Raw genomic sequence first — 18,649 nt, 5'->3', positions numbered from 1 at the left:
ATAAAGAATAAACCTGTTTTATTAATATACACATACTAAGTGAGAGCCATTAAGCATATTTCAGTAACTTGATGTTTCATTGATAAGAACAATGATCTGTAAATGGGTTTATTTTTCTTATGTATCAGTCCCTAGGAGGGGCTGAGAATCCCCAGAAGAACATGAGTTTAAGACATCTGATGCTGGGACCCATCCTGGACATTGTACTTTTCCATCAAAAGTGAGAAAAAGTTTAAACTGAACACAAAGGATTCCCACCTTTGGCAAAATCTATATAAAAGTGGGGAAGCCAAACAATAGAGGCTGCTGCCAGATGCCAGAACACCCCAGTTTATCACCCAAGATGACTGCTGGAAACACGTAAAATTGAACAGGGGGAGGATCAAGCCCAGTTTTGGTGGCTTTCCAGTTTGTGAAAAAACATAATTACAGGCAGTCCCCGACTTACGCGGATCCGACTTACGTCGGATCTGCACTTACGAATGGGGCTCTCTCGCCCCGGAGGTCGAGGTGGCGGATTGCTACCTGAGAGCTCCGGGGCGAGAGAGCCCGGTTCGTAAGCTGCTCTGGTGCCCCTGGTCTGCTGGAGACCGTCTCCAGCAGACCAGGGGCACCGGGCGGGTTCCCGCGCTTCTGAGGCTTTGCTAGAGCAAAGCCTCAGAAGCGCGGGGAACCGCCGCTGCTGCCGCTTCAGTCCCCGGTGCCTGTGGTCTGCTGGGGACCGTCCCCAGCAGACCACAGGCACCGGGACTGAAGCTGCAGCCGCGGCGGGGTCCCGCGCCTCTGAGGCTTTGCCAGAGCAAAGCCTCAGAGGCGCGGCACCCCGCTGCCGCTGCGGCTCTGCTCCCCGTGTCCCTGGTCTGCTGGGGGGGGGGCGCAGCTAGTGTGCCCCCCCCCCAGCAGACCAGGCTTTTGTTTTGGACCCTGGGGCAGAGCAGCTGGGGCGCTGCCGATTGGTCCTGCAGCGCCGCTCTGGGCACTACTGGACCAACCCGGCAGCACCCCAGCTGCTCTGCCCCAGGTCCTGATTCAGCCGCTGCTGGTCAGTTTCAGCAGCGGCTGAATCAGGACGCCTGGGGCAGAGCAGATGGGGTGCTGCTGGGTTGGTCCAGTAGCACCGAGGAGCGGCGCTACTGGAGCAACCCAGCAGAACCCCAGCTGCTCTGCCCCAGGCGTCCCCAAGTCAGCTTCTGCTGAAACTGACCAGCGCTGACTACAGGAAGCCCGAGGCAGAGTTGCTCTGCCCCGGGCTTCCTGGAATCAGCTGCTGATCAGTTTCAGCAGCAGCTGACTTGGGGACGCCTGGGGTTCTTAAGTTGATTCTGTATGTAAGTCAGAACTGGCGGTCAGTTTCAGCAGCGGCTGAATCTGGACGCCAGTTCCGACTTACATACAGATTCAACTTAAGAACAAACCTACAGTCCCTATCTTGTACGTAACCCGGGGACTGCCTGTAGAATTATTGTAAGGGTAAAGTATTGCATGCAACAAGTTTCTTAGTTTATTAGGCTTGGTTGATATGTTTTGTTTTATTGTACTTAGTAACTTACTTTGTTCTGTGTGCTATTACTTTCAACCACTTAAATTCTACTCTTTATATTTAAAAAGCATATTAGTTTATTAATAAACCCAATGTAAGTAATTGTTACTGGGGGAGGAGGGGGAAAGAGATGACAAGCAGCTATACATCTCTCTTTACATGAGAAAGTTGGCAGACAACACAAACTTCCTCTGTATAAAACTTTATATAAAATAAGAGGGATTTATCTGGAGATCAGGTGCCATTGGTGCCGAGAAACATTCCCTCTAATCTTTTCCATCCGCGTGCAGGTTTTTTCCATCCATGTACATAACAAATATTGTTATGTGCACCAAGGCGTGGGGAATGTGTACCTCTAAGAGAAACACAAATCTAGCTGTGGGCGCTCTGCTCATCAGCTGGGTGTCATCGTAATCTCTCCCAAGTGGCTGAACAAGAACACTGCTTACAGTGTGAACGATGGTGCTGAGGTGAGTCCCTTTGAGCTTTTCCAGAGCTGAGTTGATTTCACCATCTATATTGTCCTCCTGTGTGCCCATCTCTGTGCCAGTGCTAGAGGAGGCTGGAGGGTCTGACTCAGTAGGACAGAGGGTTGAGGAGCACCAATGAGGGCAGGAAGGTTGGCTCAGTGGTATTTCAGCACATCAAGTGACCATCACAAGGTGATCTCTCGACCAATCCATCCACACTGCATTATTACAGCACTTTTAGTAAAATTCCTATTCATATTTTGGAGTGCACTAGACAGTTCACTCAACTAGACAAGTCTGCAGTAGAGTACTGATGTGCTGAACTGAAATCACTACATTGCACAGCCATCTTCATTTGTTCATTCATTAAGAATGCTATGTGTTATTAAACTTCCTATTTCATGTATTCCTTCTCAACACTCCTACATCAATCTCTTGCAATGGCATATCCAGGGCCCGACAATTAAGGCAATCTACTCACCTGTGGCGAGTAGATTTTAGCCCAGAGTGGCCGCGCAGTGCGGTCTGAGCATGTGCAGCGTGTGGTTCTGCACAGCTGGCGAGCGGGGCTCACCACCGCTTGGCAAGCCCTGGGCATATCACTAGATTGAATTCAAAATTCAGTGACTTACCTGATCTGGAAACAGATGTTTAGTAAACAAATCCACTAAGCCAGTATCTCTGCCCACCCAAACCCAAAGATAATTCCTGTGAGTACTTGCAGGTGTAATTCTGCCTAATGCTCAGCCCTGGTCTATAGTAGGGAGTTATTTCGAAATAATCCCCCTTATTTCAAAATAATAAGCGTAGCGTCCACACCACCTAGCCTGTTATTTTGAAATAACTGATTGGTTATTTTGAAATCTGTACTCCTGCTTTCCTCGGGGAATAACGCTTATTTTGAAATAGTTGTTTTGAAATAGTGGTAGTGTGAACACTCTGCTGCTGCTATTTTGAAATAACTACTCCCCATAATAATTCAAAGTAATTACTCCCCAGTGCTTCCTGGGGATCTAAGTCAAGGTAGCATGTCCACAATAACAGAGCCTGCCTTGGACTAATTTCGAGGCTCCCCATAGTGTGGTCTTGCTATTTCAATGTTGTTACTTTGGGAGTTATTATTTTGAATTTAGTTATTTTGAAATATTTTCCTAGTGTAAACATGCCCTCAGACAGTGACATTGTGCCAGCAGATGATGGTGAGAAGCTAACTAAAGCCAGACAAATTGTCAAGAACTACTAGTTCTACTTGGGTTAACTCCTACCAGTTTATGTCCTAACTCCACATGGATCTAGATTCCTGTGTTATGGAGATCTTGCAAGATCAGCTGACATTTTCAGAACAAGTTAGTTTCAACTCATGGACTCATAGACATTAAAGCCAGAAGGGAGCATCATGATCATCGAGTATGATCCCCTACACGTCGCTAAACAAGAAATAACAGTGTATGAATGAGTTTCTTGGTATTATTTTCATATACCCAGTTCCATTTTCATCCAAGATTGTAAAAGACTAAAGTAAATGAACATTACAATAAAACCAAGCAAGTAAAATGATACCAGAATTTTAAATCGTTTCATCTAAAAAAAGATTCCTCTTAGGTAGCTGGCAAATGCAGGATTAGTTCTAGCTGGACCAATTCTACTTGACTGCTGGCTTTATTTCATTGCCCAGCTTCAGTAGGTGTTTGGATGTCTTTTTCTCACCATGTGAGAAGTTATTTTAACTCAAAGGCTTATGCAGCTCCAGTTCCCAAGTCAGAGTTTGATTTATACCCGGAATATGTCTGTCTGGCCAGGCTTGAGTGGTTCTCTCTAATGACACGCTGATTGCTTGTCAGAGGGCTGTTTGCGGCACAGTCAGTGTTTGGGATACACAGTAATTGCTTCATGTTCACATGTACAAGTGAGCATGACTAATCCAAAGGAGCATCTCTATTTTTTAGACTTTTTCATTCCTCCCTCCATAAACATTAAAAATGATGAACAAGGTTGTAAATACAGTCTCTGGCATGGAGAACAGGTGGTACTAATGGCTCTTAAGTATCCCTGAAGGGGAAGACTGGAAACCCACTATAAATTACTGGAATATTTCCGCTACACAACTTGCCTTTTTTGTTGGTGAGAGTGAGAATCTGCTGATGAAAGACCTGTAGAGGGAGCATCAACTCATATCAGTTCAATGGTTTTTTTACACCCCCATTACTTTTTGAAGAACTTGAGTTTGATGCATTCACATGTCACTGGCAAGTGAGAATAGTGATGTTGCATAGAGACCTCCCTATCTCCTCAGACACCTGAGTTTATCTTCTTTATAAGCCTGACGTACCACCAGCCCAAACTCTCATCTTATTCACACTGATGTAACCCCACTGACATCAAACTCTTTGAGTGCAGTGGAAATGCACCCTGGATACTCGGAGCAAAATTTAGCACTTTATAAAGAAAGACTCTCCAACATAATCAGTAAGGCCTTGTACATTTCAAAGGAGGAATGCGGAACTCCATGTAGAGCCTGGGGCCAGCGGAAAGTCCCGCTGACTCGGAGCTGCACACGGGCGTGCCTGCTTTGAAATGTACAAGAGTCCCCAGCACGGGATCTTGTGCATTTCAAAGCCATAGAGCCCGAAGTCAGCGGGGGACTCAGAATCGGCCGCTGACCCCGGGTTCCATGCTGCACTGCATGCCATGTGGAGTCCAGGGTCAGCTGGGGATTCACCAGCTGACCCCGGGGTTCTGCGCAGCATCTTCCCAGAACCCGAGGTCAGCTGGAGACTCCCCAGTTGATCCCAGGTTCTGGGGAAATGCTGCATGGAGCCTGGGATCAGCTGGGGAGTCCCCAGCTGACCCCAGGCTTCTCGGTGTTGCCCCTTTGGAACACCAAGTCAGCGTTTCAAAGGGGCAGCACCGCACAGCTGAGCCCAGGATCAGCTGCACAGCTGTCCCTTTGAAGCACTGAAGTGGTGTTCAAAAGGGCAGCGTTGCACAACTGATCCCTGGCTCACCTGTACGGCACTTCCTCTATAAAATGCTGCCTTGGCGTTTCAAAAGGGCAGTGCCGTGGAGCCCGGGATCAGCTGAGGACTTCCCCAGAAATGCTGCTCGGAACCCAGGGTTTGCTGGGGAGTCCCCAGCTGACCCTGGGCTCCATGGCGCTTCAGCATTTTAAAAGGGCAGCCCTGCACAGCTGAGCCACAAATCAGCTGTGTGGCAGCTGTCCCTTTGAAACGCCGCCTTGGGGTTTCAAAGCGGAAGCACCGCACAATTGATCCCCATCTCATCTGTGCAGCACTGCTGCTTTGAAGTACCCCTTCTTCCCCCCTTTGCTGCCTCTATTTGATAGAGACAGCAAGAGGGGAGGGAGTCGACTAGTCGACTGACTATCCGATAAGCATAAACATCTTTACCACAGACAGATAATCCTTCTGGGTAATGCCATTCCAACCCGGAGGACAGATGGGCAAGTGAGTGGAAAATCTGAGTGAACCCTTTCCTTCTCTCCCTGATTTATCCAGTTGTAGCTGTAAAAAGTCAGCGCAAGTACTCACATGAACTGCCGTCTCCATCATGGGCTTCTTTAGGAAGCAGTTGCCTCCTCATTTCTCGCTGTGCTCCTGTCCCTGACAACAGCTGAGGCTGGTGCTGTGACTATGGAACCAAGACCATTCCTGGCCAACCCACCTCCTGTGTAGGACCCTTTGAGTAGTGCTCTCAGGCTGACCTTTGTGACCAACGGTTTGCAATCTCCTCCTCTGGATCCAGCAGGGCTGCTGCCTGAGCCATCAGCTTCTTGCTGCAGGACAATGATTTGAGCTGCAGGATGAGGAGTCCCAGGCAGAATTTGGCTCCCATTTCCTCCAGCTCTTGTGTTCCAATCTGCAGGCCCTGTAGGTGACAAACAGACACCTGGAATGATAAGCCTAGAATCCGCCAGCTCAGAGGAGGAGGAAAAGGTACCACTCAATAGAAGCTACAGCTCTCTGGGGTATTCCTCCAGGTAGGAAAGTCTGGAATCAGGTCAGAGAAAAAAAACCAGACAACACCCCAAAAAGTTTAGCCAACATGCTCACTCCACTGGCCAAAGACTACAAACATCTATACAGATCTTTTCATCTGCCAAGAGAGATAAAATGGTCCCTGGCCTCTATTTTACAGATGGGGAAACTGAGGCAGAGAGTTCAAATGACTCAATGATGGCTGCAAAGCGAGTGACTGTAAGGGCAAGTATCAGGTGCTATGAGTTTCAGTCTGCACGCCCAGCCCTGTACTCAGAACATTTGACCACACTCCTCTCTGTTACGGCAAGAGTTGTCTCCTTGCGCCATGGGAATGCTAATGAGCTGTGCCACTGTACGCTGTCAGAAGTGTTAGAGATAAAAGGAAAGAGGTGGGAAAAGATCTTTAACCACTTAAGAATAGTTTACACAAATCAATAATGAGGAAATTGCAAAATAAAAAACACCTCAGAGAAACTTCCCCCTTTACTAAATGCTGGTGTCTCCCTGGCAGAAAAGGGCTGCTGTTGCAAGAGGGGGAACTGGATTATCAACACGTCGCAATTCAGCGGAGCTCTGCTGGTTATGAAATATGGAGATGTGGTTCCCAGTTTGGATTGCAAACCTCTCCAAGCTCTGGATCTGATTTGATCAGCTGTGTAGATCAGGGTTTGGGTCAAACCCATCTCTAGTCTGGTACAGCGTCAAGTCTCCCTGACATCGAATGAGACGGAACCGCTCCTCTTGGGCAAGCCTAGCTGATAGTCCAGTATTTAAGAAGTCCTGGTCAAGACTGCATATAAAGGCCAATTCGCAAGGTACATCTCTGATGCTTGGTAAGGCACATGCTGAAGTACCTTGCTGAATCAGGGCCTAAATAGGATTTTATAGATTCACAGACTTAAAAGCCAGAAAGGCTCATCATCATTATCTAGTTAGACCTCCTGAAATTGCAGGCCACAGAACTTGCTCACCCACTCCTGAAATAGATCACTAACCTCTGGCTGAATTACTGAGTCCTCAAATCTTGATGGCAGAAAATCCACCATTTCTTTTAGTTCAAACCAGCAAGAGGCCAACTCATGCTTCAGAGGAAGGTGAACCCTCCCCCAGAGTCTCTAACAATCTGATCTGGAGAAAAAATCCTTCTTCACCCCAAATACAGTGTTTAGTTAGACCAGTAGTTTTCAAACACTGGGTTATGGCTTGTAAGGGCAAACCACTAGCTGGTTGTGGGATGCTTTGTTTACCTGAGTGTTCATGGGCATGGCCGCTTCCAGCTCCCAGAAGGTATGGTTCACCATTCCTGGCCAATGGGAGCCTCAGGAAGTGGTGGCCCAGCTCACCTACAAATGGCCATATCTGCGGGGACTCAGGTAAACAAAGCATATCACAAGCCAGCAAGCAGCTTACCCGTACAAGCAGTGACCCATCATTTGAAAACCCCTGAGTTAGACCATAAGCATGTGGGCTAGATTTGCCAGCTAGACAGCTGGGAAAGAATTCTCTGTAGTAATTTAGGCTGTGTCAAGACTACAAAGATCAATCGGAAAAAGATACGCAAATTGTGAACTGCAATTTGCGTATCTTTTCCTGCTTTTCTTCCAAAAGAAGCTTTTCCAACAATTGGCCCATCTACACTGGGCCAATTGGCAGAAAAAAAAGCCTCTTTTGGAATATCCTTTCTTCCTCGTAAAACAAGGCTTAGAGGGATGCTGTAAAAACACGTCTGCTTTTCTGAATTTTCTTTGGAAAAGCAGACATGTTCCTTGGACACGGCAGAGCTTTTCTGTGATACTTCCAGATGTAGTCTAGACCTTAGAGCTCTCCCCATCTACTGTCCCATCACCAGTAATTGGAGAGATTTGCTAATATCAATTGCAGATGTGCCCTATGCCACTGTCGGCAACTTCATCATACCATCCCTCCATAAACTTATCAAGCTCAGTCTAAAAACAAGTTAGATTTTTTTGTTTCCACTACTCCCCTTGGAAAGCCAGTGATCAGACAGAACTAGAACTGACTTATATTAACCTTGAAATGAACCATTAAGATGACTCATCCCTTCCCCATGCCTTGTATTTTTCATTTTAAGCAGCATCATTGTGCTTATAGCTCTCAGGAAGGCTGTCATGAGCTCCCCAACCCAACCAGAAGCAGGAAAGGCCAAAAGCCTCAAAAGAAAGCCAGCTCCAGTGACATTCACATTGCAGATGTAGGGGTCTAAATGGAGTGTACTGGTGAAAAGAGCATGCATACTTTTAGGCACTGATTCCAGAAGAAACCAAACATTGAACTGTTTTGTTTTGTTTTGTTCCCTTCAAAAAATGTGCAACAAGTAAAATAACAGAAATTCGGGGAGGGGGGAGGGGGGTAAGTGATTCTTCTGCTGCATGTAATTCTTACTGAAATCAATGGGGTTTGTAAGGGCTGGACAGGATCAAGTCCAGATACATAAGAGTGAAAAAGTATCGGTAAACTCTCCCACAGCTTTGGAATGTATTGACACCATCCAAAATGTTCTCTAATGCCATCACAGAGGGGGCAGAATCAATCACTGAACATATGCAATATCAACGCTATGGACTACCTTAGCACAAAACCTCTCTGTAACCCCCATCTAATATGATCTCCCAACTCCATTACCAAAGATTGTTTCCTTAGTAACGGTCAAAAGCCCCCACTTAAATTCCTGGGAACAGCAATATGGATGGTGTGAGCTCCATTTCAATATGGCCTTTATTTCTGGGCTCAGATGTTTACTACGTATTATTACTGAATGTCTTAGGGGTAACAGAGCTGCAAAAGTTCCATTAATCCATTAGAGGAGGCAGAGTTCTGGGTTTTCTCCCTGTAGAGATTATGCGAGATTTGTAAAGCATTTCAGGACCCCTGGGGACTGAGCAGCCTTCTGTAAGTGTGAGCTGTGATTATTTCTGAACTGAGAGTGCCTGCTAGATGGAAGAAAGGAGAGATTACTCACATAAACTACAGCACTTCTCCTTGCAAACCATTTTGCCAGGTCTGTCAGGCCCACAAGGCCAGTCAGGACTATAAGAAAAGCACCACTTACGGTTTGGCAGATAACAATATGTGCAAATATCACCTGGGGTTAAAGCTGCTCTGGCAAACTCAGCTTTTCACAGTAAATATGTTGAAATTCTTGCTCTTTCCCCAGCTTCGGGGAGACAAAACTATGAATTTGCAATTATTATAGTCAATAATAAAATAAATAATACAGCACTCAAAAATATACCAGGCACGAGAGACAGAAAAAAAAGAACCTGCCCAATTGAAATAAAGCAGTGATGTGATCAATACAAAACAGCATGTTGGCTAGTGAATAGAGCACTAAACTGGGAGTCTGGCAAACTGGGTTTGACTTCCCATATTTCACTGGCCTGCTATAAAACCTTGGGCAAATCTCTTTGACTATCAGTTCTTCACGGCAGGGACTAAATATGTAATATAATGAGCTATGGCAGTACAAATCATTAATAATAGTAAGAAACCAGAGAGAGAAGGCACAGGAAACAAGGGCTATAAATACACAGCAGGGATAGTACTTGGCAGCTCTGAAGAAGTTTTTTAATTGATTATTTATTTTAGTAAAAATAACTGTATTTTGTCAGTTTTGGGTTATGTCCAACTACAGTGTGTAAAGGGGTGGGGTGGGGGAAAGAGGGTATGCATGCCTCAAGCAGAGAGAGCAGAGGCAAACATGTCCCATTTATACAGTGACAAGGGCTTCTCTTGGGTGCCAAATATAGAGAGGACGTCTTGAGGGCTTCCTCTGGTGTGTATTGCAGGGCCCTGCTTCCACGATCGAGACAACATACTAAACACTTATCAATCCAGGAGATGGCAAGCAGCAACTGTGCTAAAGCCGTGCCTGTGGCTTTATGATTCCCTTGGGCTTTATTCGGGATATGAAGAGGCCTTAAGAAACTCTGAGCGGAGAAATAATAATAATAAAACCATAATATACCTGAGAAACATAAGGCTGTAATTGCTCATGCACTGAAGTTAGCTGCTGTACCATAGTCCCATATTGCTTTGATATCAGACAGCTCAGGAGTAACAGCTGGAAATCTCAGCTAGAGGATTACTTGTTAACACACTTTATTCACTTCAAATGCAGACAGACTTTTATTTTTTAACTCAGCTAGATCAGATAATTCTCTCTCACACTTTCCCCTCCCTCCCTTCTCCCCCACTTTCAGCAGTGGGTGGGGTTGGAAGGTATGTGCCATGACTGAAGTGAGAAGCAGAGTCCTTGACAGAACTGAAATATAAAACTATGTCCTTGCTGGCTCCTGTCAGCAGTGCCAGGAGCTGCTGATGTTAGATCTCTGCATCCATTCACACACCCACAGAGGGAACCAACAGATTTTCTGGGCTCCTGAGCAAGGTTGGGGGGGGGGCAGAGGTGTAGTGAGGGTGTTATGCACCTTGGGGCAAAAGCAAAATTTGCATCCCCCCCACCACTGTGTGACAGGGCCTTGAACCTGGTGCACATCTGAGCCTGAACGTGGGAGGAAGGGGTAGCTTGTACTGCATCTTCCCCCACCCTCTCCAATCTCCAATTTGTGGTGGGCACTATCCTGCTGTTGAAGAGGGAGGAGGATGGGACTAGGGGTACAGAGGCAAGGAGGAGGCTTCAGCAGGCGGTGTGGGCAGAGGAGGAGCAGGCAAGCCAAGATATGATAGCGGGAGCAGAGGGGCAATTACCCCCGACCCACCTCCTTTTCTACAACAGTGAATGTAAGAGATTAACTTACCTATTAAAACAGCACTCAGAAAAAAAACCTCTTAAATAAAACTAACACACAATACAAAAATCACCCACACTTTCTTGAAGGCACTTGAAGTGATAACTAGCCTAAGGCTGAGGATAAACTGCAAGTGTGGATTTCTGTCTGCACGAGGACTTTTTCCTTCAGGCTGCCATGAGATTCTATCCTTAAGTAAAGGAGAGAGGTCTTCACACAAGCCATTCAACTGAAGCCATAGATATCAAGATTCAAGTCCAGCCTTGCCTTTGGCAGACTACCTCGCCACATATTCACAATCACAATGTCCGAACATGTAGAAGACGTTTAGTTAAGAAAGCCATATTTAATCCCACATCTCTGCTATGACTAGGAGATGTGGGTGACCTATAGAAAACACCAGCATTTTCTTTGGAAAATCCACAACAAAATGTGGGGGGACTGATCACTTCAGTAATGCCAACTTCTTTGGAATTGAGGCTCTGATTATCCAGCACCTGCTGAGGTACAGAGGGCACTGTGTGCACATGTCTGATATATTTTTACCAAAACTGCTTACCTGCCAATTTGTCAAAGGAGAAGGGAAACAGGGAGGCCAAAAGAATGGTTTAGAGCAGTGTTTATCAACCTTTTTTTTTTATAAAGTACCCCTTTTAAAAAAGAATATAAGCACTCCCAGTACCTACAGTTTTCAGACGCACAATTTTTTTCTACTATTGCAACATATTTGTTTAAACAACTTCATCATATCCCTATCACTCCTTACAAGATACACTGCCCATGGAGGTAAATGTACAGGTACTGAGAAATGTATATGTCAATACCATGATGGCAATGTGTATATTATGTAAATAATACTGAATAATAATTGCCAAATGAGACCACTTCCCAACCTGCTTACAAAGGGCCTGATACAATTTAAATTATAAGCTAGGATTGAGCCCAAAACAATCTGTTCATATGACCCAAAAAGATCCAGATAACATTTAGTCACCCTTCAAACATATAAGGGACCAATCAGTAAAAGCCCCATTGCCTGGTAGAGGTGATGTTTGAAGAAAATTGGAGAGACTTTGAATTTACTTTTTCTGACAGCAGCGCTTTCTCTCACTGAATGTGGGGTCTTCAGCACAGGTTTCACTTTAAGTGTCAGAATAACACAGAAATTTGTTGTCACAGCTAACTCCATTCAGGTCAAAGCAATGTGCACCCCAAAGACAGAAGAACAAATCCCTTGAACCTGGAAATCAAAACATCTCACTTCCTCAGAGAGCTCACAAAGGGTCTTGTCCACCCAGAGACATGAGTCATGACAACTCTCTCTGGAGAGAGACAAAACATCCTGTCTCTCAGTGGATGTACCAACTGTTCTCATGTGGCATCTTATCATGCTGTTTAAATGGACTGCTTGGATGAGGAAGACTCACAAAGAGTCTGTCCATCATCCACACTGGAGCAACATGGGGATTTACCACTGTGGTAACAGGCCTGATCTCTCTGTGGGCTCTTGTGGAGCAGCAGGGAGCCTCCAGCGGTCTCTTGCAGGGAGAGGGCAGGGGTGCCTCTATTGCTGTGGTTCTCAAGCTTTTTGGCCCGTGGACCACGTGTCTCAATGTAAACCTTTCCACAGACTGCCAGTTGCTAATGGAAACACATTTAATTACACAATTATGCCCAAGCCATTTTGCTAGTACTGCAGCTGGGGAGAATGGTTTAATTTCAATTATTAAACAGATTAAATGTTTCACTTTCTCATGTTAGTTTATCAAACTTCATTTTAAATAAAGTAAAATATTCATTTATGTCCACTACAAAAGGTTTCAATGTTTTCTTTACTTATGGCAGGGGTAGGCAACCTTTTCGGAATCAGGGGCCACTGACCCAAAGAAAAATCAGATGGGGACCACACAAGTGAGAAACAAAAACCTCCTCCCAAAACCTCAACCCTCACTTAGGTGGCCCCCAACTGAGACACCTCACTCCTCTGGCATTCCAGCCCCAAGGAGCGAGGGGAAAGGATGGGGAGAACTGAGGTTCAGGGCTTTCCAAAGACTAGGGGGTTCAGTGTGTGAGAGAGGGCTGCGATGGGGTGCAGGATCTGGGAAGGAGGTGGGGGGGTGGAAGAGGGCAAGGTTGAGAGGTCTGGGTGGGAGGTAAGGTGCAGAAGCAGACTGGGGTGTCTGGCCAGGGGGAGGGAGCAGGAGCAGATTGTGGGTAGGGTGTCTGGCTAGGAGGGAGGGTGCAAGGAGGGGACTTGGGTAGGAGTTGGACCTCCCTGGTCTGGCACCCTCTGGACCTGACTGGTCCCAGATGAGGGATTTTTTGGACCATGGGAGGTCATTTCAGGGCTCCTGGTGCCCTCCCCCAGTAGGCTTCTTTGCACCTCTATCCCCTGCAACCTAGCTGAGCTGCCCACCCCTGTTGATTCCCTGCGCCTCCCCCAAAACCATCCCTCACAATCCAAGGGAGCACAGCACCAGTTCCCTGCACCCCCTCGCAGCCCAGCTGAGCTGACCGTCTGTTCCCTATGCCTCCCCTCATCCACTGCAGCCTCGTTGAACCCCACACTGGTTCCCTGCATGCCTCCCACACAGCACAATTGAGCCCCATTTCCCTGCACCTCCCTCCAAGCCCCACAGACCTGCTGAGCCCAGCACTGGTTTCCTGCCCCTTCCTCCCTCTCTCCCTCCCCTTGAGTCCAGCCCCGGGTTCCCAGTATCTCCCTCCTCCTGCAGACAAGCTCAGCTCCATGCCCCACACCTCCCCACTCCCGCAGCCCAGATCAGCCCAGCACCCCTGCACCTCTTCACTCCCGCAGCCCAGCTGAACTCTGTTTCTCTGCACCTCCTCCCAAACCACACAGACCTGCTGAGTCCAGCGCTGATTCCCTGCCCCTCCCTCTCGCCCCTTGAGTCCAGCCCCGGGGGTTCCCAGCACCTCTCTCCTCCTGCAGCCCAGCTGAGCCCAGGGCCCCGCACCTTCCCTCCCCCCCGCAGCCCAGCCCGGCACCCCCCTTGCGTGGCACCCAGGAGCAACTGAACCCCCTTCTCTCCTCGCTACACCTCTCAGGGGGGGCAGCTTCATGCTCCCAATTGGAGCAGGGCCTTGGGTAGAAGAGACAGGGCCTCAAGCAGTCATCCCTCAGCGACACCCACAGCACACCATGCTGACCCCCCCATCCCTCCGCCAGCCCTGAGAGCTGCCCAAAGCATACTGTGTACTCCAGCAGCAATTTAAAGGGCCCAGGGCTCTGCCACCACTGAACGTGATAGCAGCAGCAGCATCCAAGAGTCCCAGGTCCTTTTGAAATGCCCCCTTTGCTCCCCCATGTGGGTAGGCCTGTGCGCATTCCAGCTGTATGAAATGTAGGAGGCAGAGGAAGAATGCAGTAACCGTGCCAATAAGCGTCTGTGTTTGGTAAGTGGCTGGCAAGAGACACTGGACAAACTGCATTGAAGTGTGTTGGTTCTGGACCCAGTGACAGACTGTGGTCTGGTTACCACAGCATTCCAGGTCAGCGGACTGTATTTTTGTTCCAGGTGTCCTTCAGTCTGTGTCTTCCAAGACTGTACCTTTCTGACTAGTACACAGCACTGAACCTCCTCAGACTTCCTAGGCTCACACGGACCCTTGCCAGCATTTTGCTTCCTGTAAATATCCTGCTATGGGATGGCTGGGGATCTGTCTCTTGGCCCCTGGGGGGCAAGCAGAGCTGCACATATTTTGCCAGCCCGTCTCATGTGATTCTTTGACTCTCTTTTCCAAATTCTCCTATCATTGTCATAGACTGCACTGAGTCTGCACCTGAGGTTCCACATCAAGTGTTGGGCCAATGTTCTTAGATAAGAACAAATAAGTTCTCAAAATCCATGCACTTGGCCAGAGATACAGCGGGTCTGCATCTACACTGCCGCTGAGTTCTTTCGACATAATGTTGACAGAACTCGGCAATTTTGTCGACGGCTGCAAACCTCATTCTATGAGGAATAATGCCTTTTGTCGACAGAGTTCTGTCGACAGAAGGTGTTATTGCATCTACACTGTCCTTTGCATCTGCACTCTCATGTCGACAAAGTGGCTTGCTTTGTCGACAGAACTGGATGTAGTCTAGACGCTCTTTGTCGACAGAAGCTTTGTCGACAGATACTGTTGGCAAAACTTCTGTTGACAAAAGCCTGTAGTCTAGATGTATCCCCTGGGTGTGTCTAAACTACATGCCTCCGTCGACGGAGGCATGTAGATTAGCCAGATCGGCAGAGGGAAATGAAGCCGCGATTAAAATAATCGCGGCTTCATTTAAATTTAAATGGCTGCCCCGCTCTGCCGATCAGCTGTTTGTCGGCAGATCGGGGCAGTCTGGACGCGACGCGCCGACAAAGAAGCCTTTCTTGATCGGCACAGGTATGCCTTGTGAAACCACAGATAAATGTTTCCATCATTAGACAAACTGCCCACAGATTGTTCCACAGGATTAAAGGTAGTTATGGCAGTGGAGGCAAAAAGATGAAATTAAACACTTGCGCAGCTGTAAGCAACGTTGCTTTGCAATATTCTCCTGATATCACAGAGGATCACGGGACCTTAAGAGTTAAACTGGAGATGACGCAGCATAGGAAAACTAAAGGTGCAGCAAATTAAAAGCTAAAAACATACATAAATATAGGTAGACTGGAGATTTTAGGGAAATGAGTTGGAGAAAAGGACCTTTTGGTGGGTGATAATGCCATCAAGATGCTCTTGCCTGCTATTGGCCTCTTCTTCAACCCTTGGAGCAGTAGCTTTCACCTATAAACTCACTTCCAATCAATACATACATACACACACATGGTATTCTCTGCATCTCAATGGCTTTACACATGCACAGTGGTTATGCCCTGAGGCTGGGTATAAATAAATTGACAGTCTGGTTTCCCACTAATTCCATCAGTGAGCTTTCAGTCAGAATACTAATAGAAATCATCCAAAGGCTGCAGTAGATAAAGCAGAGAGCTGAATGAAACATTCACTGTCTGATGTCTGTTGCCATAACGTTAGCCAGGACTGTACCGTCCTGAGCACCATCATCTACACACACAAACACACCCTGCCCAAAAGAAAACACACTTGTGCAGGAATTTGATGCTTATAGACTGAGGGGTAGTGAAGGCAAAGCTAAGGTTTTATATGTGCCATAGCCCCTTACACAGCTACAATACTGTATTTAGTGGCAGAGACATCATGCAAAATGGAAAGAAATTACAATAAAGCAACAAGTTTGGCCCAAAAGTCTTCAACAATAAATATACAGATTAAGTGAGCAGGATGGGCCCATGACACAGGAAGAAAGTGTGCAAGAGAGGATCAGAGGAATTTCTAGAATGAACCTTGTCTGTGTAGCCTACAGTTATATGAGTGTGTCCAGTTCTGAATGTCTGTCTAGTTCTGAATGCTTGTTGTTGTGGTCTAGGACATTGGCCTCAAAGTGAGGTAATATCATTGCTGGTCTCTCTGGCATTGAACTCTATGGTCCGTACTTAGGCAAACTCCCTACTGAAGTCAACGGGAGTACTGCCTGCATTAGAACTGAGCAAGGACATTGGGATTTGGCCAGTAGCTATGGATACATAACGAGACAGCGAAAAACGTGAAGAGCTTCAGGGGGAAGCTTTTATTCTGAGACATTTTTCTGTGATTAAATGAATGCTTCTGTAGTTAAACACATGTACTTTACAGTCAGGATTTTTCAGGAAGTGGAGAGAGGAAAGCCAACAAGGAGGGACAACCTAAGACTCACTAAGGGCAGCTGTCTTCAAAATCTGTTCAGCACAAGCCTGGGAACGCAGCAGGGACAATATTCTAGCCAGACATTCAAATAAGTTGAATTTTGTAGGGAAAAGGCTAACCTAAGATTTCCTGATGTCACTTCCTCCTCCACTCTTCTATGCCCACTTGCTATTTGGTCCAGATTCCCATCCCCACAACCACTCCATAGCAGCCTTGCTCCTGCAGACCTCTATGATAATCTCCAACTTTCCTTCCTTCCTCAAATTTTCCTTTCTTTATTCCCCATTCTCTCCTCCTCCGTCAATATCCTGCACCTCTTCTTCCTCCACCTTTTCCCAGGTGGCACCCCACCCTTGCAATCCTGATACATAAGAACAAACTGACAAATGACACAGAACCAATATTACCTTTGCCAACTGTAAAGGCTACGTCTATACTGCATAGTTATTTCGGAATAAGCTATTCCAGAATTGTCATTCCAAAATAGCTTATTTCAAAATAGCACGTCAACACTGCAGGGAAGCCTCAAAATTAGTATGAAGCAGGCTTCCCTCCCCAGGAGGAATAACTTAGAATGGCCATGGTGAGGGACAAATCGGAACAAGTCATCCATTATTTCAAAATTATTACAAAATAACAGAATTGCTGAGTAAACACTCGCATAGTTATTTCAGAATAACCGCCATTATTCTGAAATAACGTTGCTATGTAGACACACCCTAAATGACCACATTGCCTGGATGGTTCACTCTCTTCCTCTGTCTGTCCCTTGTCCTTGGGCTGTAAACTCTCCAGGGCAGGGATGTAGGATCCAATTTACCATTGCCCTTCCATCTTGTGCCATCATTTACACCAACTTGGGGTGGGTATAAAATGTTTCTATTTTGATCCAGTAGCATTTTCTGCCCATTTGCCACTACAGTGAATGACTGCACCTATACAGGGCATTAGGGAACTCAGATCCACAAGGCCCCTTCCTGATACGGGCCAGGAAGGAGTAGGTTTCTTTATGGGAGGGAGAATCCCATAGTGAGGATCTATTCAGATGCTTACTAACAAGACAAAAGAGAGATAAGACTAGAGCAGTAAGCACTGCATTAATTTGTTTTCCCATTCATTTAAATAGCATGTATCATGCCAATGAACTGGTTTTAGAATGTGTGATTTTGTCCATCTACTGCCTGGAATGGCACCTCAACTAACACTGATATAGATAGATAGATAGATAGATAGATAGATAGATAGATAGATAGATAGATAGATAGATAGATAGATATTAGCATGTCTGTCTGTCTGTCTGTGCGTCTGTGAGTCCATTTGTTCAAGAACTCCTCCCAAACTGTAAGAGCTAGGACCACCGAAATTGATATGCAGTTTCCTTTTGCCCTAACATAAACCAAGGTCAGGATTTGGTTGTGTCTGGAAAATTGGAAGTGCCAGGAATGGGACTGTTTTCCATAACACAGAAAGTGAGGGGACAGAGAGATGAGGAATGTGAAGGGGGGAGGCACAGAGAGGAGGGATGTGATACTGAGAGTGGTCACTATGGGCAGCTGCAGCACCAAGAGCATGACCAGCAGGGCTGGGGCTCCACCATCTTGCCTGCCTCCAGATTGGGTAAGTAGCCCCCCTGCCCCAAACCCAGAGCTTGCCCCCCCATGGAGAGCTTGCACCCCATGGGGGGGAGCTCTGGAAGGAGGACAGCTGGAGGAAAGGGCAGCCCCTGGAGTCTGGCTCCCCAGCCGCAGACAGCCCCAGACAGACTGCAGGCCATGGAGGAGAGGCTTGAAGCTGGGGGCAGCACCCAGTGCCTCCCCCCGACCTCAACAGACTGCAGGCCATGGCAGGGATGGAGTGTTGTAGCTGGGGGCAGCCCCAGGAACCTCACCCACTCTAGACAGCCTGCAGGCTGGGGGGGACAGGGGAGCTGGAGGGGGTGATAGCTCTCCGAGCCTGGCCCTCCTCAGATCCTGCAGACCACGAGGGGAGTGCTGGAAGCTAGAGCCAGTCCCAGGAGCCTTGGCCTCCCCCCCAAACAGCCCACACCTCGTGTAACCATGTAACTGTAAGGGTTTTTAGTGATTACGCGGTTAAGTTTTTACATGACTT

The 18,649-nt window shown here is 47.0% G+C and overlaps 1 protein-coding gene across 1 annotated transcript in view; it reads right to left on the bottom strand.

The window, feature by feature from the left end:
• Positions 1 to 18,649, bottom strand: part of AGBL1 (AGBL carboxypeptidase 1) — a 485,420-nt gene that overhangs the window by 150,270 nt on the left and 316,501 nt on the right. Inside the window, exon 22 of the mRNA XM_075897043.1 lies at positions 5,732 to 5,895. Within this exon, the coding sequence (XP_075753158.1) occupies positions 5,732 to 5,895 (164 nt within the window). The remainder of the gene's footprint in view (positions 1 to 5,731; positions 5,896 to 18,649) is intronic.

Source organism: Pelodiscus sinensis, chromosome 14 (assembly GCF_049634645.1).
Source record: "Pelodiscus sinensis isolate JC-2024 chromosome 14, ASM4963464v1, whole genome shotgun sequence".
NCBI classification, from domain to species: domain Eukaryota; kingdom Metazoa; phylum Chordata; order Testudines; family Trionychidae; genus Pelodiscus; species Pelodiscus sinensis.
The sequence above is the reverse complement of the archived record's forward strand: the minus strand, read 5'-3'. Positions and strand labels throughout refer to the sequence as shown.